The sequence below is a fragment of the Ochotona curzoniae genome, unplaced genomic scaffold (genome assembly GCF_017591425.1).
Source record: "Ochotona curzoniae isolate NIBS_2020 unplaced genomic scaffold, NIBS_Ocur_1.0 contig_3644, whole genome shotgun sequence".
NCBI classification, from domain to species: Eukaryota; Metazoa; Chordata; class Mammalia; order Lagomorpha; family Ochotonidae; genus Ochotona; species Ochotona curzoniae.
In genome coordinates this window covers 154737-182477 of record NW_024465934.1, presented here as the reverse complement: position 1 = coordinate 182477, position 27741 = coordinate 154737, and the positions used below count along the sequence as shown (strand labels likewise).

Genomic DNA, 27741 nt, shown 5'->3' with positions numbered 1-27741 from the left:
CTATTCCCAACACTCCGAGCGGGTCCCTGGCTCCCCACCCGCTTCAGCCCCTCTGAGGGCTGACCCTGAGGGGCTGAGCAGCATCAACCTGCAGCTGCACAGGCCCCACTTCCGGCCCGGCCCCGCCCACAGGCCGGCCTGGGCACCAAGCACTGGTCCCGCCCACAACTTCCTAAGAGCACTTTCGTTTTCTCAGAAGCAGGCCCTGGCTGCCTGGGTCAGCCATCCACAGGACTTGCGGGCCTCAGTTCCCTGGGGTCAAGAAGGGCATAGGAGCAGTTGCAACAGCAGCAACAGGTGAGTTTTCGGGCCCCTAACTTTTCGTGACTGGTGGCTAGGGCTGTTGGACTAACTTTCTGGAAGCAGCCACTGGGGGCTTGAAATGCAAGTGTTTGGATTCTGAGGTTGTCCCAAGGGTGGGAGAGGATAGGTGGGACTTTGGGGAGCACATAAAAGGGAAAGGGGGCACAGGAAGGCAAAGCTGACATACTTGCCTTTCTCCTAAATTGGCGTTTGCAGCAGTGTGTCCTGTGCCCTGGATCTTCCCTGAAACGCTGACCCCGCCCTCAGGCTGCTCCTGCATTCCCAGTCCTTTCCAGTGATTGGTTGAGTAACTGTTGGAAGCCTGCCACAAGGTTCCCCTGTGTTTTCTGTAGGCACGTTCATGGTTCTTGCTTCGAGTTCAGTTTCTAGAAACAGGAGTTCAAAGGGCTTCGTTTGGGGGTGATCATTAAATTAGCTTCTAAATTTAGTGATGAGGACTAGGGTTTCCTAGCTTGGCCAACTTGACAAGTGCATGTATTCTCAAACTGTCTTCCTTTGAGCTTTTCTGACTGCTGGTGGTCAGTGTGTTTCTCATGCAGCTGTTGAGTGCTGGACTTAGCTCTTTATTAATAGCCTGTTTGTGTCTTTGTGTTTCCCTGCTTTGCTTGGATGTTTACCTTTTGCATATTCATGTGTCAGATCCCATCTATCATGAAAGGAGCCCCCGCTCTGAACAGCAGTGTCCTGTGTGATAAAAAGTAGGACCATAAGGTCAATAAGTTCTACTAGGCCACCAAGAAAGCCTGGAGCTGGTGACTTCACCTTTCTGTGGCTCATAGCAGAGTAAGAAGGAGAAACCATGAGATGTCTTTCTCTGCGCACTGTTGGTAATGCATTGTTTGTGTGGAGCTGCAGGGCCGTCGCCTCTTCTTAGCCAGCGATCATACTGACCTGCACTCCTGCCCAGGTCTGTGCTATCTCTCCTTCCCCTGTCTCCTTCCCTTGTGCAAAGTGTGGGCAGCATGCTTCTTTCCCTTCTGTTCTCTATAAGCCACACAAGCTGGAGCAGGAGTCATCCTCCCTGTCCACAGGTGCAGGTGTTGGACATCTTGGTAAAAGTGCTACTTGGGACACATGCAGGCCCTACCAGGACACCCACGTTGACGTCAAAACTCCATTTCCGGTTCCAGTTTCCTGTGAATGTATACCCTGAAAAGCATACATGGTAAGTGGCTGGATCCCTGCCACCCTCTTGGGAGACCTGGGTTGAGTTCCTGCTCCCAGCATTCACCTGTCCCAGCTGTGATGGTTGCAGCCATTTTTGTGAACCAGTAACTGGAGATTTCACCATCTCTATGCCTTTCAAATAAATAAATAACTTTTAAAATAAAGATTATTTATTTTACCTAAAATTCAGAATTACAGAGAGTGAGGGAGAGAGACAGAGAGAGATTTTACATCCACTGGTTCACTCCCCAAATGGCTGCAACAGCTAGATAGAGCCGATTGGAGTCAAAGGTAGGAGCCAGGAAACTCCTCCATATCTCCCACATAGGTGCAGGGGTGCAAGTCCTTGGGTCATTCTCCATTGCTTTCCCAGGCCGTTAGCCTATGGCTGGATCAGAAGCAGAGCAGCTGTGTGCATGAAGGTTGGCCTTGGCTACAGCATCCCTTAGTTTGCATATGAGATAGGCTGGAGACAGAACCGACCATATGACGGAAACCATCAGTGTGTGTGTAGGCTGATGTGGGTGACAGACTGAACCAAACCCACACAGGAGTCAGGTCCAAAGTCACCTCAGATGAAGTTTCTTTGGGGAGCCCCCAGCTGGATCAATGGACTCAAAACTCCAGCCACAGTGAAAATCACAGATGTGTGGTCTGACCCTGGGGTGCGTATGTCAGAGCTGGGTCTCCATGGTTGCTGAGGCCTGTGTGGTGAACGGCATGCCCACCTGCTCACGGGGGACATGGCAACCAGTTCATTTAGGCCTAGAGGATGTCTAGTACCGTGGATGGCAGAACAAATTAAACAGCTCTCCCAGACAAGCTTTTGATAGCGAGTGTCTGGGTGAATGGAGACTCTGAGTGGACTATGTCAGCCAATGGACCTTGGAAGGAATTCCTTATCCCTGGAGCAACTCAATCAACAGCATCTCAGAACTGTTAAAACCACTTAAGCAATATCCTCAGAACATGCTCCACATTGGGGACCCTGGGATGACATTGGGTAGCAATCCCTGAGTACTGATGCAGTTGGGCTGTGGGGAGTGGCCCTCACCTCTTCCTTCTCCACTTTCCACAGATACAGAAAAAAAAAGATTAGAAGCAGTTGTCTCATCCACTTTCCCCATGCCTCAACCCTCTGCACCCTAATCGGTGATCTGTATGGGCATGCATCCCTCTCAAATATGTAAACATCATCAAAAATAAAATGAATTTATTATTGAAAAATGAAAGTAATGGGGCAGTTTGGACTGAACTGGTACACATATGGAATACCCACACCAAATAGAATTAGCTTGCTGTGCCACCGTTCTAACCCCATAAATAAATCATTTTAGAGGCAAACCAGAAAAAACCTCTTTATGGCTCAGTGTCCTCAACAATATAAATGGGTCTAGTCATAGTAACCATCCTACAAACATTTAGTAAAGATCAGGTTAGTGGGGTGGGCACTGTGACATAGCAGGTTAAGCTTCTACCTGTATGTAGTTGCTGGCATCCCATCTGGGCACTGGTTCAAATCTTGGATGCTCCATTCCCAATCTTGCTCCCTGCTATTTCTCCTGGATGACCCAAGTACGTGACGCTTGCACCGACGTGGGAGACCAGGAAGGAGCTCCTGACTTCAGCCTGGCCCAGTCCTGGACGTTGTGATCATATGGGGAGTGAGCCAGTGGATACAAGATGTCTCTCTGTATGTCTCTTCCTCTCTCTATATAAAACTCTTCCTTTCAAATAAATAAAATATTTTTTAAAAAGATCCAATACATTACTGCATAAAAAACCCTTAGAACAAAGTCTGGTAAACAGGAGGCACTTAATAAATAGCTTTGTAAAGCACATGTGCCTCAGCATCTGGAATTTTAGCATCATGATGTCAGCTGCTCTTGGCATGCATAGTTCCTGGAAATTGTCCTTGTTTCCTTTGCCCGTGCACGTTTCAGGCAGACATTGCAGTGAGGAATGACTTGGGCATCACCTGCCCGTCTTCAGGGGCTGGGCCATGCCGAGAGCGGCTGGGCACACCCCTCTGACTCTGGGCTTCTCCGTGCCTGACAGGCAGCCCCGGCAGGATGTTCATTGTGCCAGCGGCCTTGGAAGAGGCTCTTTTTCAGCACTTCATGTGTCAGAAGATGGAGATCGCCTATGCCATCCACAAGCCGTTTCCGTTCTTCGAGGGCCTCCGGGACAACTCCTTCATCACTGACAGAGTGCTTGCGGTGAGTCGGGTACACCCCTTCTCCTGGCAGCCCAGACCCCAACAGGGCTGTCCAATCACAGAGATTCAAACCCCCAGCCCTTGCGGCTTCTGGGATCTGGCAGGTCCAGTCTGGGCCTGCTCATGCTCACGTAGATGGGGTCTGTGCGTCACTCAGAGGGCATTAGCTTCCAGGGTGCCACAGCGTCAGCCCTAGTGGATGACCTCCAATCAGCTGGTTCAGAACAGCAGAAATTCACTCCTTCTCATGGGTGTGGAGGCCGGAAATCCCAAGTCCAGACTTGATGGGGTTGATTCTGTCTGGAGGCTCCGATGAGACTCCACTCCCTGCCTCCCTCGTGGTGTCTGGTGGCTGCTTGGTGCGCCTTGCCTATGGCCACACACATCCAGCTCCGTGTCCTTTTGTCATCCATGTCTGCCCTGCTTTCCTTCTCTTTCGATGACTCTCGGATTCAGGACCCACTCTGATCCTTCATGGTCACATCTCAACATTGTTAAGTTCACATTCAAGATTCTGAATGGGCCTGTCTTCGGGAGGAGTGCGATTGCTCATAGGTGCTAGCAGGTGTTGAACGGTTGCCCTGGGTGGCCTTCTTTGCTGCAGCTCCTTCCTTCCGTCATCACTGCCCCGCACAGGTCTCTTTAGCCCTCGTCTGTAAAGTCTTTGGTCATTCATCTCTCCCATAGCTATGTGCACTTTTCCTTCATAGCATGATGCATAGCCGTCCTTGGGAATTCATTTCACGTGTGTTTAATTGCTCAGGGCTCATCTTCTCTACCTGACACTGCCCACCTCCAACACGGGCCGTGTCTTGCTGCTCTCACACACAACGCCATACCCAAGGCTCCCTGAGCCTAGAAGGGGTTCAGTGCATGTTTGCTATCAGTTCTCTTCTGTTCTGTTTCTCTCAACTTCATCTCACCAAGAGGGAGTCTGGAAGCTACTTAGACCACCTCAAGTACAAGAAAGGAAAAGTTTCTAGCCCAAAGCCTTCAAAAATTAACTACATGACAGCATCCCATGATGCTACTTTACTTCCTTAAAAATGCTGTCTTCCATGAGCCAGCATGGTAGAACAGCAAGTTAAGCTTCCACCTGTGACACTAGCATCCCATTTCAGAGCACTTATTCAAGTCCCAGCTGCCCTGCTCCCAGTCCAGCTCCCTGCTAGTATGTCTGGGAAGGCAAGACAGGATGACTCAAGTTCAAGTTCCCTGACCCATGTGGGAGAGCTAGACGCAGTCCTGGCTCTTGGTTTGGCCTGGCCTTAGCCCCAGCTGTTGTAGCCATTTGGGGAGTGAACCAGCAAACAGAAGATTCTTTCTGTGTCTTGTCCCTCTGTCTCTATCATTTTGCCATTCAAACAAATAAGATTGTTTTTAAGAGATTCTCTTCCCTCAAGTGTATATGATATCAAATTTCACAAAACTTCACCTTAGGGGACTTGGCAATGTGTTTTCTGTTAAAATTTTTGAAAGGGTAAACTAGCTTTCTTACAATGGACAGAGCCCCACGTGTGTGAGTGGATTTGCTCTCCGTCTGCTTGGATAAGCATGGGCTGTCATTCTTTGCTCCATTCTGAAAGGACTCGGTGGAGGAGTGTCGTCGTTTGGTCCCTGTAAGCAGAGTGGTGTATGACGTTCTTACCAGGCTGGAGCAGACATTCACCCCAGCATTGCTGGGCACCTTGTTCAGCCACATCAACCTGTGTGAATACCCCAGGCTGGCAGCAGTTCTCACGAGCTTCAGGAGAGGTGAGGAGCTGAGCCGTGTCCAGCCGTCAGGGTGTCAGTTCAGCCCGATGGGAGACTGGGGGTGTGTAAAGAAGCTAACTCCCCAACATCTGGATTCTCCAAGTTTGCTCTTGTCAGTGGTGACATGAACCATCAGTCTTCAACAGTGAAAAACAGTTTTGTGCAAAACAAGATCTTGTGGTGAGAAAGGTTCAACATAGTGAAACGGGGAACACTTGGGCATTTTGGTGATACGAGGAACATGGTTTGAACACAGTAAAAGCTGATGCCCAAGAGACTAGTAACCAGGTAACAGTCACAGTGTCAGAGAAGGGGGCAGCCAAGGGGAAGGTTGAGCTCCAGACAGGTGCAGGTATACCTGCAGGTGAGCCCATTCTCTCGGCAGCATCAGGGCAGTGCCAGGAGAAGCCGGGACAGGCAAAGCTTTGCTAAGCATGTTGAAGCCAAAGGAACCCCATGGCTGAACAGCCCCGACCCCATGGGGCTCAACCTCATTTATTTTGTTCCAGGCTCTTTCCCCAAATCCACCTTTCCTTTCCTTTTCCTGTTCACTGCATGAAACAATTTTACTTCTGTGAAAAATGATGGGGAAGAATCACAAGGGAAGACCAACCGTGCAGGGGAACAGTAGGGAGGAAGTTCAGGGTCCTGGAGAAGTAAAGTAAGAGAAGGGGCAGTGTAAGCCAATGGGAGGGAACGGCAGGAGGCCCAGGAGCTGAATCTGCAGACATGAGAATATGAATGGACTCATTCCCCTGCAAGGGAATTTTTATTGTATTGTACTTACTCAGAGAGGCATGCCCTGTGTATTTATTTCTAAAAGCAGAGACTTCTATTAAAATTATTGCATGTACGTGATTGATTTAATTCTATGAAACTGAAATGAAAAAGCTTAAATGCTTGTGTAGAAAGGCAAAGTGAGCTTTGGGTATGAAACCACACCCATGTTAGATCAGGGCTTTGCAGCACTGGGTGGCCCTATCCAGTACAGTAGAAAAGGGCACGGGTGGGCCGAGGACCTTGAGTCTGTTCTCTGTACCCAGGAAGCTAGTGAACAACTGCACACCCCTATCCTCCCTTCAGCAAAATCCCCTCCCCCACGTGACCCACATGCTCTTTCCCCATCCCAGTCTGTACTTCCTATGGAGAGTGGCACCCACGCCCAGCAATCCCGCTGGAAGCCCCACCAGGCCCCACTGAAGGGAGTTGCCCCCAGACCCTGCTGCTGCCCCTGCCACAGCCGCCTCCTCAGGGCCAGCTGCCCAGTGCCAGCAGAGTTGGTGACCTTGGAGTGTCCTCGCCCAGCTCTTCGGACACTTCTGTGCTTCAGCCTGTGCACATCTTGGAAGGAAGGAAAAAGCCAGGTGAGAAACAAACCCTGTCCAACCCTTATGTGTGCCCACCCTGGGGACCCTGGGCTGTGTTTCATTGGAGTGGTCCTTGCCATGGTCCTGCCTGTCCACGCACCGCCCCTTCCAGAAAGGATGGTGAGCATGGGCAGTGTCCCAGGAGGTCCGGAGCTTGGAGCACCCACTTCCCACTGTGAGGACACCAGCCACCTATCTTAGCCCTTGGCACTCTGTCTGCCCCAGTGTTCTTGCCACACTCTCCTCTCCCACCCAGTCCCTGTAACCTGTAAGGGTCTCCTTCCTCCATGCAGTGACCAACGCCAACTTAATATCTGAAAGAGATGAGCAGGAAGACCCCCAAAGGCTGCCCAGCCCTCCTTTGGACACTGCCCAAGGTAATGTGGGTTGGGGACCGGCTTAGCTTAGCTCCAGGTGGCTGTGTAGGATGGCATGCACCTGCCAAGCAGGAAGCTGTGGCAGAAACCCCAGGAGACCCACCTGGGCATGGCAAAAAAAAAAAAAACCAGTAAGAAAAAGAATCAGAGGTGCTGATTGAGCAGCCCCCACTGCAGGGCAAGTCAGCCTTGCACACACTGTTCTGGACGGTCAGGTAAGTGGTGCACCTCCCGAGCTGGTGGCCTTATTTGGTTCCTTGACCCAGGATAACTAGGGGGAGCTTTGAGTTTCAACCTGATTTGTCTTAGTAGGGTTTAATTTGCAAGACTAACATTAGAAGAATTGTTTTTTAAAAAGGAGAGAGATTACTAAATGTTGAAAGAGCATTCAAACTTGATTGAGCTTCCAAATTATGCCACTTATTGCCCCAAATCATCACTATGATAGCATCTGCTCACATTAACTCTGGCAGTGCGATATTGTTGGACAGTGTTCCCAAATGGAACACTGTGAATAAAGATCTATTTATTTGAAATGCAGAGTTACAGAGAGTGGAAGACACAGAGAGAGAGCATGCAAGAAAGAGAGAGAGAGAGAGAGAGAGAGAGATTCTATCTGCTGGTTTATTCCCCCAAAAGCTGCAACAGCCGACGATGGACAGGGCTGATGCCAGGAGCTCTGGATTCCATTGGAGAAGATTCCATCCTCACAGTTGTCAGATACTAAGTAGCATTATTACAGTAATGACTCATGGAACATAAATGACTGTTGACTTGCCCATTCCTTCCCACCATGGGCCAGGCCTTGGCAGCTGGCCGCCCCATCGTGGGGACCAGTTGGAATTGGATGTTCTCTCTCCTCCTTACCCTGGTCCCTGTGTGCTGGCCTGGAAACTGCAATGATTTGACAACTGAGTTCTCTCCTGGTTGGGGCCTGGCTTGTCTCTGGCTGTTTCAGGATGGAAGACTTACTTCTCTCTGCCTTTGAAACAAAAAGAAAACAGATTTATATTGCAAGGAATTAGATGACTGTGAAGAAGCAAAGCCAGCAAGTCCTGAGTGGCCCAACAGTGACGAGGCAGTGCTGTTCCTCCTTGCTGGTACCCACCCTGACTTTGAACCTTAGTCACTTCCAGGTCACTTGGGTCTATAATTGTGGATGTCCTCATTTCAGGGATCTAATGGTGACCTGTCCCCTCTCTCACCTGCTCCTAAGTAGGCCAGCATTTGAGACAGGTCCGTGGTATTGGGAAACAAGAGGAAGATGGCAACCTTGCGTAAGAGGAACTTTCCAGTCCTGTCTTTTGCAACCAGAAACTAGTAGGACCTTGTGTCCAAGTACATTTGCTGTTGAAAAAGAAAAAGGCTCCTGGTTTTTCAGCCGTCCTTCTGTGTTTAATGGTATACAAGGCACTTAGTCTCCTTTACTGTTTCTCAAGGTGAGACAGTCACAGATACAGCATGTGTAGACATCGCAGCAATACCATATTTTCCACAAGGCCAAGGTGGTGCCCTCTACCTGGCCATCAGAATTTGACATCTTGCTCCCCACTGCCTTTAGCTGCATCCCTGGAGCACAGCCACCAAGAACCCGTGGGCTTGTCTTCCCGCTTCCACTGAAGCAATTCCCCTAAATGGGTCAGACTAAGGCTTCACTATATTGGGTCACTATATCCCTTCACTATATCCTTTGGGTCACTGGGACAAGTCACCCAAGGAACCACCATCACAGGCTGGCAAAATGAAGGCAGAATCAGGGACCCCTGGGGGTGTGGTGCCAGCAGGTTCACCTTCTTATCATCCTGCCTCCTCCCCGACCCCCGGATGTTCTGAGCCTAAAGTGCATTTCTCTTGTCAGTGAAAAGAGAGGATTCTCCAGAGCCAGATGACCCAGAAGATTCCCAGGAGGTCCCATGCCCATCTCCCAGGAAAGGTGAGAGTTGTCTTCCTCCTGCAGGTGTCAGGGGACCCACAGCTGCTCTCTCTCCCTTATCATAGCTTGCCATGTCTTGCTTCGGGATGGCCAGCACAGCTTCTCCATTGTTCCCACTCATGGTACCTTCTTGCAGTGAAGAGACTCACAGGGAAACCAGAGGGAATTCTGAATGTCCATCCCTTGGCACCACTGGTCTCCCAGTTCCCCAGCTTCCTAGACAGTTAGCTGCACCAACCTCTGCAATGGATGGGTGTTTCCCCTGAGCAGACAGCATTTCCTCTAAGACATGGCTGGGCCTTCCCTGCTGTTGCTGAGGCTGCTTGGTGGGAGGCAGGCTGCAGTTTGCTTTTTGCTGCCTGATGCTCCAATCTGGGACCCTGGTCCTGTGTCCCCTCTTTGGAGACTCCAGCACCCAGCTGAAAGTCCCTTCGTTCCATCATTGTCACCTGCCGGCTTCCCCACCATCCCCCGAAAGACAAATGCTGTGTTTCTCCCACTGTCATCAAATGCTGTGTTTCTCCCACTGTAGGTCCTGCCATCATCCTAGGTTCTTTGACAGTAGCTAAAGGCAACAGACAACCCACCCAACACTCTGGCATCTCAAATCCTTCCTCCACCAGTGTCTGGTGGCTTCTTCTGCCACATATTCTGGTCACTCCAAAGGGCCAGCTTATAGGTTCTGTAATGGAGACCCAGCTCCATTTCTAATGTTCAATAATTCCCCTTTTTTGACCCCTGTCTTTGAAGTTTGCTCCTTCTTAGAAGCTGAACATCATTGACATTGAAGGTCGGAAGATCTACACCTGTGAATGTAAAAGATGTCTTCTGTCCCTTCTTTTTAGGAACTAAGAAGAAAAGGAGTATCTGGTCAACTCCAAAAAAGCGACGTCAGAAAAAAAGACTCCCAAGAGGTAAGATGAGGCAAGGGGAGGAGCTGGGAGCTGGAGAGAGCTCACACAGGGTCGGCCGGCCAAGATGTGGGCATTAGAATTCATTTCAAATGCAGTGAGAAGCCACTGGACAGGTGGAATCCGTGAAGTGACGTGGTCTGGTTTTAAAGTTGACAAGATCAGAGTGGCTGCTGGGTTAAGAAGGAGTGGAGGTGGACATAGTGGAGTAGCGTGGCCTTGAGGACGGACACTCAGGCAGTGTTATAAACAGGCTGGATTCGGATCTGATTGGGGATGGGAGGGGTGGTTTCTAGAAGAGGGTTAATTATAGATCAAGTTTGCAGGTAACTTGACAAGGCTTCTCTAAAATTTCCCTAACTGTATATGGTGGATTTCCACTCATGGTGCCTGGACAGAGAGAGAAAGCAGATGATGATCTCAGGGGAGAAAACCTATATACAACCAAAAAGAGATACTCATGGAGAAATAGTGAGAGAAAAGCAAGTAAAGAGCCCCTGAAGGGAGGGATCTGGGTTCAGGAAGAAAGGTCATCGGGCAGGGGAAGAAGGGGTTTCCTGGGGACCCCAGTTAGAACTGTCCACAGATCACTTCTTGGTCCATGGGCAGCCATGAAATGCAAGAGAGAAGTGCGAAGTGGTGGGCCAAGTGGCTTAACCCGCTACAATGCTGGTCTCTGCTCCACACAGAGTACTTGCTTTTTGCTTCCTCTGTGAAGGATGATGACTTGTTATGTTACATATTGTGCAGTTTTTCTCACTTCATTTTCATAGTCTTTGATTCCTAGGCTTGAATTTCAGCTTGGAAAACCTTTCCATGTCCGTGGCTTCTGATGATCGTTTTCTGCTTTCTTCTTCTAGTCTTAAAAAATGGTTATTAATTTGAAATTGGTATATTCTAAGTGTGAGTTTCTAGTATAGCTCTCTTACATCTTTACTCATTTCCAGGTAAAAGAGAAGCACTGGTATCACATAGGCCTCCACAAAGTGATGAGAAAACAGACAATTTTGGTTTAAAAAGCATTGAGGGAGTGGGCCTTTAGCCTGGTGGTGAAGATAGCAGCATCGGGCACAGTGTGGTAACCTAGTGGCTAATGTCTTTGCCTTGTACCCACCAAGATCCCATGTAGCCATTGGGTCATGTTCCAGCTACTCTGCTTCTCTTCTGGCTCCCTGCTTGTGTCCTGGGAAAGCAGTGGAGGACAGCCCAAGGCCCTGGGACCCTGCACCTGCATGGGAGACCCAGAAGAGTCTCGTGGCTTCAGATCAGCTCAGCTCTAGTCGTTGCAGCCACTTGGGAAGTGAACCAGCAGATGGAGGATCTTTCTGTCTCTCCTCTCTGTAAATCCTCATTTCCAATAAAAATAAATAAATAAATAAATAAAGCTTTCAAAAAAGAAAAAAGAAGACAGCAGCACCCACATGGCAGGGCTTGGGTGCAGCACCAACCCCAGCTTAGCACCCATGGGGAGACCTGAGTTGGGTTCTGAGTTTCCAGCTTCAGCCTGGTGCAACCCTGACCATTGCAGGTATGTGGGGGAGTAAACCAGCCAGTGGACAGTCTAATACATTTTTTGAACATTAAGAAAAAAAATTCACAGTATAGCCTTTAATAATCAATATTTGCAGACAGAAACATTTTTTTCCCCGTTTTTTAGAGGAAAAAAGAAAGAGAGCTAGCTGCTCAAATTCAAGACAAGAGGAAACAAAAACCCCAGGAGGTAAGCAAGAAAAGTGAAGTGTCACTACTCTCCTGTAAGTGTTCTGATTGTCACTTGAGCGACCAGTGTGGTCACCCAGTTTTACTGGCCCATCTCTGCCCAAGCCACGCCATCAGCAGACATCTCCCACCAAGACAGAACCTGGCACCACAGTGACGCAAACCCGGCCTTCTGGTCTCTTGCCCCCAGGAAGGACTGGTGGTGGAGGTGGGGGCAGGAGGCAGCAGGGAGCATCGAGGTGAAGACTGTGTCTACTGCAGGGTCCCAGCCAGGGAGAGCAGGGAGCTGCAGCAGGACTGAGGCGCCCAATCCCAAGCCGGAATTACGTTTGGAGTCACTTAGTTCTCAGAACCCCTCCCCTGCCCTGTCTGCGTCTCAGTGCATGGAGGTTGTGCTGTTGGCAGCGTAGGAAACATGCTGAAGAAACTGCCTGCTTCGCCGCCCTCCTGTCTCCATCTCCTTCCCCAGATTCTGTCCCTCTTCACTCTGTTTCCTCATCCTCTTTTCCCCCATTCCTGGCTGTTTGCTGAGGGCCTCGGGGGTTCTTGTCAGGGAGATGTGGGATGCCTTGCCCGTGTGGAGGATAGGGACTCTTGGAAGAACTTTCCTTGCAGCTGCCGAACCATGGTCGAGATAGGTGCTCGACTGCTTTGAGGACACCTCCAAAGGCTCAGGGTGCTCCAGCACCACTAGTCTCGGGCTGTGACCTGGACTCTGCTTGCTCGTCCTCCCCTGCCCTCCTTTTCTACCTTCTGATTTCCTACCCATTGCCTCCTTAGGCTGGAGGAAACCTACTCTCTGCCATTTGCTTTTCCTCTACTGATGACTTCCAGGAAAGTTGACATGCAGGCCTCTAAGCGCTTCTTGGTATGGACAGGTGGTTCTGGGAATGTAGGGATCCCCTACCACTCAGGAGATTCTGTGCTTCAGTGTTGGAGGCCTCCCAGATGGCCAGGATGAGCAGTGACTCCTCGGCTCTGGGCCAGCCTCTGCCCTTCCCCTGAATCCTGTTGATTTCATAGCCGTGAACCCTGCTACTTTATAGTAATGAAAAATATACACATTTTGTATTTTCAAAGATGGGCTGTTTTGTAGCGCATCCATAAAGTGTCAGGTCTATAGCCCAAGCCATGGGGACTCAGGAGTGAGCCAGGTAGATGCCAGTCCTTCTTTTATGGAATGTTGGTGGTGAAGGACATAAAGGGGGAAAAGCTAAACTGGAAGAAGTACAGTGAGTCTAGGGGAGAAAGGAAGACACTGCAGAAAACAAAGAAGTAATTATAGAGAAATGACCAGGCTAAAGCAAAGTCCATAGATCTCCAAGGGGTGGGAGAGTCGGGCTGGACTAAGAAGGAGGGAGTCACGAATTGGGTGCGGGGTGTGGAAAGGTCCATGGATCTCCAAGGGGTGGGAGAGTGGCTGGACTGAGAAGGAGGGAGTCACGAATTGGGTGCGGGGTGCGGAGAGGTTTGCTGGAGGCCCAAATGTAGAATAATCACAAATCACTGTTGGCCCAGGCGCTGTCTCATCTGGGCATGGAATGCAAAAGAAGCTGGAGCAGGTGGCTAGAAGGCAAGGGGATCCAATCCAAAACTCAGGGGTGATGACAAGGAACAAGAAGGCAAAAATGAACTGTACCCGGGTGTCCAGACTGGAGGGTAAGCTGCGATGGACTCCGCCATTTGATGGACTCTGTCTCTGTGTGCGTGGTCTCTCCTGAGCAGGTGGAAGTGTAAAGCTGTTGGAAGACATACAGCCAAGAGGCACGTGAAGCCAGGACAAGGCTCAGTCGGGCTTAGAGAGCTTGTTGGCAGGACATCCTCAGGGAGCAGCTGGTCTTGGATGTGTGTTCACTGGACTGCTCCCCAGTGTCTGCTATTTCCATTTGCAGTAATGGAGGCACCACTACTTCACTGAGTGTGATCAACTCTTTCATGCCAGGATCGCAAGTGGCTCCAGTCCTCAGGGTGGATGTATTTTCAGGATTGTTTGTTCAGTGTTCATTTCTAGAAGTGAAGTGTCTTGGTCAAGGACTCTGTAGAGTGTTCCTCATTTACCCATCTTGTATACAGTTTGCACTCCCAATGAGCAAACAAAAGCCCTTATTTTCACCAACACTAGAAATAATGAGGTTTTACTCCTGGCCTCTCCACGGTTTTCCTCCGACTTTCTGTGTGCCGTGGGCACACACACGGCAGTAGGCTGTGCATACGTCTCACTGCTCATCAGTATCCCGTCCCCAGTCCCTTGAGAAGGTTTCAGACACCCACGCTGTGCACTCAGAGATGCCATGTGACTTAAGTCAGCCAGAGAAAGGTGGACTATAACACAGGGTCAGTTTCTGGGCAAAGGTTGAAGAGCTCCTGTTCCTTTTCTCTCTGGCCCCAAAGCAGCAATGTGCTAAACCGAGGCTTGTCAGCCACTAGAGCCAAGCATGTCAGTCATGTGGGGCTGAGCCTTATCTACCTTGTGATGAAGAAATAGCATGAGGGAGAAGGGAAAAGTTGCTGCATGGCAAGTTCCCCCACAACCCCAAGTTTCAGATGATAAATAGTGCAGGCTTACAGCCCCACAGTCTGTGCATCAACTGCTCAGCTCTGTCTCTGTAGCATGCTGGCAGCCAGGGACACACCCACAAGGGTGTGGGCAGGGTCGTGCTGCACTAAGTCTTTATTCACATGAAGAGGTGCCAGGCTGTCGGGCTGGAGTTGCCAATACTGGTCTTGAATCACTGGGAACTTGTACCCCACGTCTAACCTGTCTTTACTAATTTACCTGTTTTATAAGTCTGTCATCAGAATCTTCTTCTTTCATAGACTACCTGCTTATGTTTGCCCATTTTTATATGACTGTTCATGTTAAAAATTAACCCCTTTCACTTATTGTGAGAAGCTTCTGCTTGCGGGGACAATTTAATTTGGAAAAATGAGTGTATCTGTAGTGTGCAGGTATGAGTGTGCGGTTCATGTAACAGTTGGCCTTACAGAAGGATAATTGCTCACGTGTTCACTGCCCTGTGCAGTAGGGGCTGCTTAGCAAGCCCCTGTCCTTCACCGTGAGGTGCCGGTGGTCGTGGCAGCAGGATTTCCCATCCCTGCCACATGCTGATGTAGGAGGCCAACTCGCCTGCCCTGAGAACTGCTGCTCCATGCCCCGTTCTGCTGCCGTTAAAGCCCTTCTGTGTGATATTCAGAAACTACATGTCCCTTTTGTTCACTTCGAGTGTTTATATTAAATACGTAAGTACACATTTACTGTGAAAATTCGTGTTCTGTCATGTCTCTCTTTCTGTACTGTATGTATATATATATATTCTTTCTCCCCCTAACTTATAGAAATACAGCAAAAAATTAAAATTGTTATCATATGAGGTGTATACATCTTTGTTTATGGTATGTTTTCATTTCTTTAGAAAAGAAACAGAAAGCGAACACTCGTGCACGTTCAAAAAGGATCCAGAAAAATATTCTCCAGAGAGGTGGGTGCACCCAGGGTCCTCCCTGGAATTGGTCCCCTACTGTCTTCCCACCCCTGTCCTCACTGCCCTGGGTTCCGCCTCCATGTCAGTTCAGAGCAGAGAGGAGCTCTCTAAGGCTGGCGTCTGTGCTTCCCCTCTGTGCACCACACGTGGCCTCTTGGTGTCCCTACTCCCACTGCCCCCATCGTGTTCCACACCTTCCCTCCTCAGCATCATTGCTGCTGACTGTCCCCTCTGTCACTTGCTCCCACTGTAAGTCCTACAGATGCTTCTCAAAGAGAGATCCCAGCCTGTGCTGCCTCCAGCCTGTTGTTGGCAGAAATGCAAGGACGGTGGGTTCATGGATGCCCTGGGATGCCTGGCTCACAGTGTTGGCAGCTGCTGGACTCCTCAGCAGAGGTGGGCAGTGCCCTGGTTCTGCTGCTGATGCATCGGGCAGCACTGGCCTTGTAAGTGTGCAGTGGAAGGAGTGGACAGCAGGGAAGAGCATAACATACCTGGCCCCCTGGTCTACAGCCAGGACCTCGCCAGCACTGACACCCCACAGGCTGCACCAGCTTGGCACGCCCACTCTAGGTCAGCTGGACACCGAGTGCCACTTTCCCCACCCCTGCCTTCCTCTCGCAGAGCTGACTCTTTAAGACAAGGCCTTTGCTACTCCCTGCTGGAAGATGATTGTGCTAAGCACACATGTTGAGTGTGTTTCTGAGGTGAAATCCCAGCATCTTCCTCTTCAACACTGCTCCCTGCACAATCCACACAACGTTTTGCAGAAACCCTGATAAAAATCCAAATATGTACATTGCTTTGCAGTTAGCCCATCAGATCCTCATCGTAACTGGTACTACCAACCCATTTTACAGATTCAATTAAAAGTTGAAGCACTTGCATCAGCCACAATCAGCCCAGGTGATCTGAGCCCTTTGTCCTTTGCACCAAAAGGCAAATGAGCCCAGACACGTGGGTTATAAAACCCTGGGGGATCCGGGATGCAGGCGGACACTGGGCACATGCCTCCCCCCGTGAGCACTTGGCCTTGGCCGTGCCTCCTGCTCTAACACAGGGCTTCTGTGCTGCTGCCGATCACGTGTTGGGGAGCCTGCTGAGGTGTCTCTGATGTGACCGTTGCAGTCTGGCCTGTCTCACTTGTAGTGCCAACTCCTCCCCATACAGTGAGCTGACCACCACTCCTTCTCTGTGAATCTGAGCCCTGCCCGGCCCCACCTCCCCCAGCTGTCAACACAGGATGGTCCACGTTGCCACTGGTAGTATGTTCTCGTGGCTGCTTTTCCTCCAGGCCCCCGAGCTTCCCTAGCCCCTCCACATCCCCTCTAGTGTCGCTTCCCAGCCCCCAGATCTTTTCCAGGCCTTTTCCACAGCTAATTTTCACCTGGCTCTTTCCCCTTATGTTTTCTAAGAATTCTTGGAGTTGTTCTGCCGGCCTTGTTAATTAGGTGCTTTTCCGTTTTGTACTTCCTGGACTCGGTCAGGCTTTTCTGTTAATTTCCTTCCCTGCCTGTGCTTCTCATTTCCATGAACTCATTCATCTGTAACTGCTGGCTTTTCACAGCAGGCTGTCACTGTTCACTCACTGTGGTGCTCCACACCAGTCCCTATTGACGCTCACCTAGGAGCATGGGCTGGCTGATGTCAGAGCCCACCCCCGCCCCCGACCAGCACTTTCCCCACAGGGTCCCCTCTCTTGGGTGCAATTTGCTACGATGAATAAGCCAAATGCAGGACTGTCAAGAACAGTCCAGGAAATTGGGCTTAGGAATAGACTTGGCTTTGAAAGCTTTCAGGTCAAAAAACACCACCTGCTTTGGTGACCTACCTACCCCAGGAAAGGGGAAACTCTGCATGGTAACCCACAAAGCCACCTTTTGCTCTGCCATTTGAGACATCTGTAATCAGTAGGGAGCACGGCACACCACGCTGGGCAGATAGCTCATCCACTGCTCAAAGTGGAATGCCTCCTGCAAATTAAGCTATCTTTCCCAATACCATTGATTACCACTGATCCCCATTGATTGGGTTTCCTGGAGGGGACAATGCAAGAGGAAGCTAGAACTGAGTAAGGTCAACTTCTACTTTCAGAAAACCATGAGGATGACACCGTGGACTTTCGCTGTCCAAAGCTTCCTGTGACCTGTGGAAAGGCTAAGGGGATTTTATACAAAAAGAAAATGAGACAAGGTGAGGCCTATGGTCTCCTGCTCTTTCGCATCCTACCATGGGGGAGTCAGAGGGAGGAGAGGGCCCTTACATGTCGTTGTTCCAGAAATGGCTGCAGGGAAGCAAGTGTTTGGGGAAGAGATTTAAAGCCCTTTTCCCATGTTGTGTCTGGCCAGCAGACTGCCCCACTCCCACAAGGAAATCCAAATGCACCCAGCAGCGCTGAGCGCTTTGGGGCGTGTGGGTGTCACATAACATGGAAGTTCTGTCGACTCCCTCACCACCCAAGCAGATTCCTAGGCTTCCTTTAGGTTAGGAGAGAAGGAACCTGGACCTCTTGCTCGAGGCCCCCACCTCACAGGGCCAGCCTTTCTTGGTGGATGCCCTGAGCAGGAGTTCAAAGACTTGGGATGCAGGAGAGGATAGGGCTGGATCCTGAAATGGGTCATCCTTCCCTTGCAGGCTCCTTGGAGAAGTGTATTCAGAATGGAAAAGGTGCCTGGTTCACCCCAAGTGAATTTGCAGCAGAAGGGAAACGAGGAGGCAAGAACTGGAAACGGGACATCCGCTGTGGAGAAAAGTCCCTCAGAGAGCTGCTGGAGGTGAATGGGGGCAAAAGTTCACAGGAGGCGGTTGGAAGCCTTCCAGGAATGAGAAGGATTTCAAGGAGCAGAAAGACCAAGGAACTCCCACTAAGCTTCACCGGCATGATGGAGGTGGAGCTTAGTGCAGCCAGAGAAGCGTGACAGGCAACAGAGGCAGACGGGTGATGGTGTTGGGAAATTTCAAGGGCAGAGAGAATAATGTGAGAGCTTCCAATGTGCAGGCCGAGGGGTTCGAGGAAGGAGGGACGTGGTCTGCCAGTGTTGGGTGGGGAGGGTGGGAAAGAAATGAGCGGGAGATATAGGTACCTGTGACAACTTCCCCTCCTCTACTGGATCATCGGATCATCGCCTGCTCAGCACCCACCTGCCGGGACCCCTCTAAAAACACCTGTGGCCACTGTTGGGGGCCAGGCTCTCCTTTGCATTTGCACAGATACTGTGCTTGCCCATGGTCAGGTGCACACAGGGGACCAGCCCTAGCTACCTTAACACACAAACTTTCCAGGGATAAGCAGTTACCACTAGGATGCACTTGGAAGGATCTTCATCCAGAGAGGAAGACATGAGAAGGGAGAGTGCAGGGATGGATGAGGGACTGGGGCAAAAGGACATGGGTCTCAGGTCTGAGTGACCCAAGAGTCTGATTTCCCCACTAGGGAGAGTCGGAACGAGCTGGCTGGGGACCGGAGCTTACTTTGCAGGTAGACACTCTGAGTTTGAGGTCCGGTGTGAAGTCCAGGCATGTAAGCGGGAAGGTGGGAACTTGCATGTCCACAAAGGACGCTCTAGACTCATCCCCTTCACTGATGCTTCCTCTCTTTCAGGAAGGACTGCTGCTCTGTCCTCCAGGCAGATGTCTCAAGAGAGGGGGAAGGGCAGGTGAGTTTCTGCCACATTTGTCTGAAGGCCTCAGAGTCCCCAAGTTAACCAGCTCCAAGTAACTTCCACATCCTGGCAGGACATCATCATTGCGACTGCTGAGCATAGGATTCCACAGCTTATCTTAAATGGCTAAGAACAGGTTTTTCCAAAATGAAAAATTAGAACACAAACTGATGTGTCCATGTGTGTGTTTTGTTAAAATATGGCTGTTGGGATGACTACAAACCGAAGGTGTCAGAACTAGAACACCACAGTTGGAAAAGTAAACGTGGCATTGGAGTAGAAGAGAATCACAGGAATGGAGAAGCCGCTGATCCCTACAGGACACGAGTATTGCCCAAGAGTGTGTGCTGGTGGTGGCATCAGGATGCTTGCTCAACCGAGCTGGTCTCTGCAGCTGTCCGTTGCCTGTTTGACCTCATGTGCCCTGTCTTTCCTCACTTGCCTGCCTGGGTTCTCCAGGAATGAGTCTCAATCGCTCACGAGGGAGGGTCGTTAGGGTGAGCTTCCAGCACAGACAGTAGCACTTCTCTGTCTTTCCCGAGATCCCAGTCTGACCCTCTGAGGGCTTCATTCACAATTTCAGCTGCGGATTCTACCATGTGTTGCATAAACCGCTTTTCCAACCTGATTTGAAATATCCAGGAGTTCAAGGATCTTCAGTGTAACATTAATCATGGTACAAAATTAAGAGAGGAACACAAATCCCATCAGCTATGAAAAACCTGTTACATCTGCAGAATGGTGGATTTGTAAAAAGACTTTTTAAAAATTTATTTTAAAAGCACAGTTATTGAAAAAGGAGGAGAAACAAAGAGAATCTTCCATCTGCTGGTTCATTCCCCAAATGGCTGGAATAGCCTGGATGGGGCCAGGCAAGAACCAGGAGCTTTATCCAGGTCTCCCACGTGAGTGCAGATGCCCAAGCACTTGGGCCATCCTTCAGTGCTTTCCTGGACACATTAGCAGGGAGCTGGATCGTAGGTGGAGCAGCCAGCACTCAAACCAGCCCCTCTACTGGACGGACACCTGCATCACAGGCAGGGGCTTAGCCTGCATATCATGACTCTGACAACACAGAATGGTGTTTCTTAGTTATGTGGATTCATATTTCCACCAGTGGGAAGTCCCCACACATTGTTACAGTCAGGACAGCAGCAGAAAGCTGACGCTGGTGGTAATGTATGAGGGAGGAGTCCAGCTAGGTCTGCCACGGAAACCATACAAGTATCTGAAATACTCAACCGTTGTTATCCTGAGAGGAGAATCACAGGGACACTTATCTTCTGCATTATGGAATTATATACAACTGGAATTTTTTTGAGAGATAAGCAGAAAGAGACTTCCTATCCATTGGTTCACTCCCAATGCCCCCAGTGACCTGGTCTGTACCTTGTTAAATCCAGGAGCCAGAAACCAATCCAGTACTCTCACGTGGAGGGCAGGAACCCTGTTATCTGAGCCACTGCTACTGCCTCCCCTGGGTCTGCATTAGCAGGAAGCTGGAGCCAGGGATCCAAGCACCTAACCTGGAATTCCTAGAACAACTGTTACTTTTGTAACTTACACGTCTTGAAAACAAGGATCACTCATTAATATGTAAGATATGCTAGTGTCTCCAATCCTTATAATGCCACGTGGTAGCAGGTGACAGCCAGGGGCACACCCCATCACACCTCTCAGTCCCACCTCCTGACACAGACTGAATAGTTCTGATCAGATATGGGCTGAGGCTAGGCTCTCCCTCAGCTATTTTTCCTAGTGCGCAACTAGTTCTGCAGCTCACCCGGCCTCTACGAGGGTCTAGCTGTGTGCATGTGTGCAATAAACAGACCTGACGCTGATCCTCCAAGAGTGTGTCTCGTGATGTGCCCACGGGGTGCTGCCTCCATGACCTAAGATGCAGTGGAAGCAGGTGTGGAGTCTCCTGAACCAGAAGGTCCCAGCAGGTGCATATTGTTTCCTTCATGTTTAAAGGGGGTATTAAGGGAGAAGGTACACCCAATTTCCTACCCTCCCCAAGTCCCACATGTAGGGTATGCCCTGAGGTTCTTGCTCAAGTGGATTTGATATTTCAACAGTTATGAATCGCTGCCAATCTTGCCACTCCAAACACTATGAGGTCCTTGAAGAATCCACTGATTGACATAGTCCATCATAGCTGAGATGGTTGGCTGACCTGTTCTATATTCTCTCTTTTCTTCGTTAGGGTTCAGAGTCCAACATTTTGATTGGGGAGATCTCCAAACAAACTTTATCTGAGTTGTACTCAAACCAGATTCTTGTATGTGCTAGCAAGTATAGGGCCCGGAACAGTCCAGATCAGCTGGTGGTTGCAATTCCTGGGTTGGTTGTGTTTTCACTCCCGACTTCCACTGGGACCAATGGGTGTTGCAGTCCAGCCTGGTTCTGCCCAGCACATACTTGGCCCTCACATAAACCAGTGGGAGCTGCAGCCTAGTTGGAGCGACCCGCAATAACCCCCACTAGGCCCGCCCCTACCCTGGTTTGCCAGTATGTATAGCAGTAATCCAGTCTGTCCCACAGCCCATTCCACCCCAGCCCCTGTCCTGGTTTTCGTGCCCTCCCATGGAATTGGTTACCCAAGAGGGATGAGCCCACTATTTCCCTCCCAGGCCTCTCCCACTCCCGGATTGTGCTCTCTCCAGGTAGTTCTGTGGTTTAACTTGACAGACCTAGCCCCCAGTGCCAGCTTCTGCCAGCTGATGCTGCAGCTAAGCCCAAACAACCAACTCCCACTCTAATTTTGTTTGCACCAGTAGGAATAATCGGCCCAGCCTGGCTTTTCCCTGATCTAGTCCACATGAGGCACACAGGTGTTGTAGCCCTGCTTAGTCTGGTCTGCCCCCATCCCAGCCCACACTCTCCAGTGGGAGTAGCTGTCCAGCAAAGGAAGCCTCCCTTATTCCCCTTGCCGGCTCGTTCGCCTCCCTTCCTTGTTCTCATGCTTGTTGGTTGGGCGCTGAGGTCCCTTCTGGTACAGGCAACCTCACCTTGGCATTCCTTATTGTGCACTAGTCTTTGTTGCGACCGAACCTGGCTTGACACACACTGTTCTGATGCTTGGAATGCCAGTAGATGACGTGAACAGATTCAGCCTGGTCTTGCCCTGACCCATGCCAATTGTATGCCAGTGGGAAACTTTCCATGGCCTGTTCTGGGCTGTATCCTATCATGTTTCTTGCGCTGACCTGCCGGGTCTGTGTCCTGCCAGAGCAGTTGCCCAGGCTCCTCCATCAGAACTTCTCCCAATGCCAGATTTCACGCTTACCAGTGGGTCCATGAGCCAACCCTACTCAGTCTACCTCCTGTCCTAGCAGGAACAGTGGCTTTTCCTGACTGGCCTTCAACCCAAACTGGTTCTTGCTGTTGGATGTTTCAGCCCAGCCATGGTTTGTCCATACCCACATATGGCTCACATATGGCTCAGTAGGGGGTAGAGACCTTGCCTAGTGCATCCCACATCTATCCCAGTCTTCCATGACACCAGGGGGTGTTGGGGTCCGGCCCGGTTCGGTGCATCCAATCCCAGTCCACACTTGTGCCAAGGGAGACTATAACCGTTTCCAGATCAGAACGTAGCTCCCATTCTAGGTCACACGCCCCTTGGTGGGACCTCAGCCCAGCTAGGGTTGTCCCCTAGCTCCCCAACCAGGCCTATTCGCAGCCATAGATCATGTGCCAGTGGTTGCTCTGACTCAGCTTGGCACAGACCCTTACCTGTCCTGACCTTTGCCTTCGACACTGTGGCTTAGCATTCCTGGCTCATGCACACCAGTAGGTACAAGAGCCTAGCTCAGCATGACCTGTGCTCCATCCTGGTCTCTAGTTTTGCTTGTGGGCTAAGGTTTGCTCAGTCCTGTTCGGTCCAGTCTGTTCCATTACTAGTTGACACATTACCCAGCCATTGGAGCTAATTTTTCCAGCTTGTCCAATCCCCAGGCCTGGACCACATGTTCACCAGTGGGAGTTACAATTTGCCAAGGGAGTTTCCCAAGTTGCTCCACTTAATCCACTCCCAGACCCAGTTCTCATACATGCCATTGGGTTTAGGCCAGTGCCCGGCGCAGTCTGGCCTTCCGTTTGGCCTTGTATGAGCTGGTGTGCGTTGCAGCCGGCCCACCCCACACCCTATTCAGAATGCACATTTGGGTGCTGCTGCCCTGACCAGTCCAGACTATTGGGGGTTCCTTTACCTGTGATTGATGGCAGGCTCCATGGTCACATCTAGTCTATCACCACCCCAACTCTTGAGCTAAGCAGTGGGGCTAGAATTTTCACAGGATGTGGCCCACACATCCCTCACAGAATCTACTCCCGGTTATGGTTCTTGAGTGCTAGTTAATGTAATGGCTTGCTTACTGTAACCCTTCTCCTGATCCATCATCATGTCAGGTAACATGATATAATTGTGCAGGACAAGCCCCAAGCCATAGCTTCTGCATGGACTGGTATTTGGTGGTCAGCATTGTTCAGTGATTGCAAGTTTTACAAAGGAAGAGTTACTGCCAATGGGAATCTTTACGAATGCTTCATGTCCTAGAAGCACAATGGGTTCAACCTGGAGCTAACTAAGCAGCGGCTCAAAGAACCAAAACCCAGAGCTCCCCGGCTGGGCGGCCAACAGGCAGAGCCTGGCACCAAATGGCATACTGGCTGCCTGGGGACAGCTTATCACGTGCACATGGTGGCTGTCTTCTGGGACCCAGGCATGAGACACCCCATCCTGAGACCCACCAGCAGCCGGAAGGCTGCTGGAAGTTTAAACTCCCAGGCCCAAGGTCGCGCCCCTCCCCAATCCCATTCACTGCCCAATGTGAGCCGCAGGTGGGCCCTGGACCTGCCCAGCCCTGGAGACCTCCCCCTTGGTGTATTCTCCCCAAAGGGAGCAGCCCTCAGAGCCCAGGCAGGCCCAGGGACAGCTTACCACGTGCACATGGTGGCTGTTGTCTAGGATACAGGCATGAGACACCCCGTTCTGAGACCCACCAGCAGCCAGCTGGGGCCAGGCATGCATTTAAAAAAATTAGTGATGTCTAGCTCATCAATTCTTTCAGATTATGACTTTGGGATCGAAAGAAAGCAAATCGACGTCAAAATCTAAGTCAAGAGGATTCTCTTTGAATTTTACGTTTCAACTGTGATGCCTGGGGCTGGTGTGGCACAGAAGGTTGAGCCTACACCTGCAGTGTTCTCATGCCAGATGGGTGCCAGTGTGTGTCCTGGCTGCTCCACTTTGGAACCAACTCCCTGCACTTGGGAAAGCAGCAGAACATGGGAGACCCACCTAGGAGACCTGGAGAAGCTCCTGGCTCTTTCCCAGCTCTGGTCTTTGTGGCCATTTTGGGGAATGAACCAGTACATGGAAGATATTTGTTTCTTCTCGCTCTGTAACTCTGCGTTTCAAATAAAGATAAATCTTTCTTGAAAAGAAAAGTAATCCCTTTTTTTCACATTTTATTATTATTGCTGTCATTTTATGATACAGTTCCATATTCCCTTATCCCCTCCCCAATTCCCTCCCCCACCCACCTAGTTCCTTTATATCATCACTAATATATAGTTCTTCATACTCAGTCATATGTCCATCTTTTCGGGCATGGACAATGGCAGAGAGTCCTGAGTCCTATTGTCAAAATATAATATAAACTGTTTCACTGTAAGTCCATCTTTGTCTGGAAGCAGAAATGCATACCACACTGCATCCTCACATCTGGATGTTAGTCTCCATTACATGACTACTGTACATTTCCTTAAATGCAAAGTCATGATACAAAATCAACAATAGAAAGAAAAATAGAAATTTACAATGCCATGAAGTTAAATGACATGTTACTAGATATGACCATCTCCATTGCACAACTACTATGCATTCCCTTAAATGAAGAGCCACAAAACAAACTCAGCATCTGAGAGAAAAAAGAAATTAACACTACCAAGAAGTTAAACAGCATGCTATTAAATGTATAATGTGTAGCTGAAGAAGTGAAAATCAAGAACCTTCTTGAAGAAAGTGATGCCACTGCATGGTCTACGAGTCATTGAATGATTTAATCAGAAGAAAGTGTTTTGAAGAGATGAAACCAATAGAAAACAACAAAACCCATGTGATATAGTTTCCGCTGATCTTTGTTGGAGTGTGTCTCCTCCCGACAATAAACAGATGGGTTTTGTTTTTTAATCCAGTCTACTAATCTATGATGTTTGATTGAGCTTATGCCATTTACATTCAGAGTTAATTTGGTCCTGTCATTTTAGGAATGGATTGTTCATTGATTTAGTCTTCTGTTGTCATTTTACTGGGATGTTCTTCCCGTTTGCCTTTGGTTTTGGTAGGTGCTATTCCTCTTCTCTGTCAAGAGAACATCTTGAAGTATCATTTGTAGGGCAGGTTTGGAAGAGGCAATTTCTTTTAACTTTTCTTTACTCTGGAATAATTTTATTTCATTTTCAAAGATGAAAGAAAGCTTTGCTGGATATGTTATCCTAGGCCAACAATTTTTTTCTTTTAGAATCTGGAATATGTCACTCCATTCTCTTCTTGCCTGTAGAGTTTCCTGTGAGAGATCTCCTGTGAGCTTAATTGGCATTCCTTTATATGTCAATTGATTTTTTTCACATGCACATTTAAGGATCTTTTCCTTATGTTCAATTGAAGAGAGCTTGATTATCAGGTGTCTTGGTGAAGATTGCATTTGATCAAGCCTGTTGGGAGTTCTGTGTCCCTCCTGGATCTTGTTTCCCAATTCTTTCTCCAGATTAGGGAAATTTTCCTTGATTATTTCATTAAATACATTTGCAACTCAGCTTCTCTTTCTGCACCTTCCGGGACTCCCATAACTCTTATATTTGGCCTCTTAATAGTGTCTTTCAATTCTTGAATACTTTTTTTGGCCTGATCCAGCTCTGCTTCCAGCTTTTTGTTTGTTTCCCCCTGGTGACAGGAGATATGTTCCAATTCTGAGATTTTTTTCTTCTGCTTGCTTCATTCTATTTTGGAGACTCTCCACTGTACTTGTAATTTGCTCTACTGTGTTCTTAATTTCTGATATCCCAGCCTTGATTTGCTTTACTGCTTCCTTAAATTCTTTGAACTCTTGCATGAGCTTCTCATTTTTGACCAGAATCTTTAAAATGAGTCTTATGGATTCTGTGTCCCCCATTTTCTCGATGTCTTCCTTAGTGAACTCTGAGGTTGGCCAAAGGATTTTGCTCCTTTGCAGGGGAGTTTTCAGTAAGATTCATTGTGCCTTTGTCTCTTCTTTTGCTCTTGATCATTGTACTTCTAGTTAGCAGAGTCTTCTTCTTGGGGCAGGTCCTAAGCTGTGTCACCCACAGGTCTACAATGCGATTTTACTTATTACAGTTGGTACACCACTTTTTTGCTTTGCAGCCACTTGTGCCACAACCTCCAGCGAGTTCCAGGCCTGGATTCTTATGTCAGATATCCACCGTGATCTCCACAGCCCCAGCTCTTGGCTCACCGCTCTCCACCTCCTGTGATACTGTGCTGAGGCTGCACCAGTGTCTCTGCAACCTTTCTCCCTCTTCCGGTTGGAGTGGGTTCCAGGATTTGAGACACCAGGTGTACTATCTAGTTAGGTTGTTGGTGGTGCTGATCTTGTCGGAACTTGTTGGACGTTAGGTCTGGATGCCACACTGACCTATTTTGACCGGTACGATGCCACAGTCGGTATTATTTTCCTGCGGGACCTCAGTGAGTTCTCACGAGCTCAGCCCAAGCGCAGTTCACTGTTTTCACTTGCAGTCCCAAAGCTATTGCCACAGTGCACAAAATGGCGCCCGACGTGCTACCACAACAGTTCTTGATCTGCTGGCTGACAGATCCGAGGGTTACCCAGACCTGCCCTGGATGGAACCTGTAGAATGCCACGTCATTGCAGTTCACTGAGTCAGAAATGAGCTCACTCCCTCTTAGAGCATGCTCAGTCCTTTCCCTTGCCCTTTCCTCCTTACGCAAAATGGTGCCCAATTCAGCTCTAGGGGGCTGACTGGGCTATGAAATTCACTCTTCTCACACCACCTGAGATTTATTGCTCTGTCTCTGCTCCTGGCCAAATCAAACGGACCAGCAGGACAGATAGTTCCCTGTCTGGGTTCACCTGGTGAGCACCCAGTGAAAGTCCCTTCCCACCTGGTTGCTGGTGGAGTTCAGGCTGCTAGTGGAGTTCAGATCGCCGTGCTGGAGTATCAGTCACTGCAACACCACACTGCTGTGCCCGCTGCTTTCCTGTGTCTGTCAGTCTCCAGGTACCCCTCTGCTGTTGTACTCACCTTTCCTATTTCCTGAAAAATGTCCTCTCTGCTTCATCCTGATTAAATGTTTCTCCATCCGTTTAAACGTGTCCTTACCCATTCCGCCATTTTGATTCTTCAAGTAATCCCTTCTGAGCTGTTTTCACAGTGGCACCAGTTCTGTCTGCATTCATGTGCTGTGTGTGGATGCTCTGTTCATTTCCTTGCATTGACTACTGGAGAACAAGAACACGAGATAGACATTCCAGGGTCAGGTGGAGGTGTCAGAATCCTGGAGGTCAGAAGCCTGCCTGGGTGGCAGAGGCTTAGAGACCTGTCAGCACAGAGAGTGACACTGGAGCTGGGACCAGAACGAGGCTACCCAAGAACTGACCTGCAGTCGCTTCCACCTTTCAAGGTCAGGGGTGGGAGGGAACCTGCGGAAGAAAATGAGAAAGTGGCAGCTGGGAAGGTGGGAATCCAGGAGGCTGCCTAACTGTGTGTCCAGCTGCCCCTCATTTCTCTATAACTCAGTGGCCCCTGGCACCCTAT

The 27741-nt window shown here is 49.6% G+C and overlaps 2 protein-coding genes across 4 annotated transcripts in view; one reads left to right on the top strand and one right to left on the bottom strand.

Annotated features, from left to right (window-relative positions):
• Nucleotides 1-27741, bottom strand: part of LOC121158210 (component of Sp100-rs-like) — a 156695-nt gene that overhangs the window by 24199 nt on the left and 104755 nt on the right. The gene's annotated exons all lie outside the window — the stretch shown is intronic.
• On the top strand, nt 228-19082 carry LOC121158213 (sp110 nuclear body protein-like). 3 transcript variants are annotated; one of them, XM_040982874.1, is made up of 13 exons: nt 228-297; nt 1405-1489; nt 5296-5464; nt 6595-6828; nt 7125-7208; nt 9067-9141; nt 9987-10055; nt 11710-11772; nt 13290-13430; nt 15185-15250; nt 17348-17446; nt 17888-18027; nt 18855-19082. In XM_040982874.1, the coding sequence occupies exons 2-13, from the start codon at nt 1487-1489 to the stop codon at nt 18969-18971; spliced, it is 1260 nt and encodes a 419-aa protein (XP_040838808.1). In that variant the 5' UTR covers nt 228-297; nt 1405-1486; the 3' UTR covers nt 18972-19082. The 3 variants fall into 3 exon arrangements, with proteins under 3 accessions (XP_040838808.1, XP_040838805.1, XP_040838807.1); XM_040982871.1 differs by lacking the exons at nt 228-297; nt 1405-1489 and adding an exon at nt 3560-3710; XM_040982873.1 differs by lacking the exons at nt 228-297; nt 1405-1489; nt 11710-11772 and adding an exon at nt 3560-3710.

Coding starts and splice junctions, on each gene's coding strand:
- LOC121158213 (XM_040982871.1), top strand. CDS start 3,564: ATGTTCATTGTGCCAGCGGCCTTGGAAGAGGCTCTTTTTCAGCACTTC. Junction 5,465..6,594: donor TCTCACGAGCTTCAGGAGAG/GTGAGGAGCTGA, acceptor TCCCCATCCCAG/TCTGTACTTCCTATGGAGAG. Junction 7,209..9,066: donor TCCTTTGGACACTGCCCAAG/GTAATGTGGGTT, acceptor TTCTCTTGTCAG/TGAAAAGAGAGGATTCTCCA.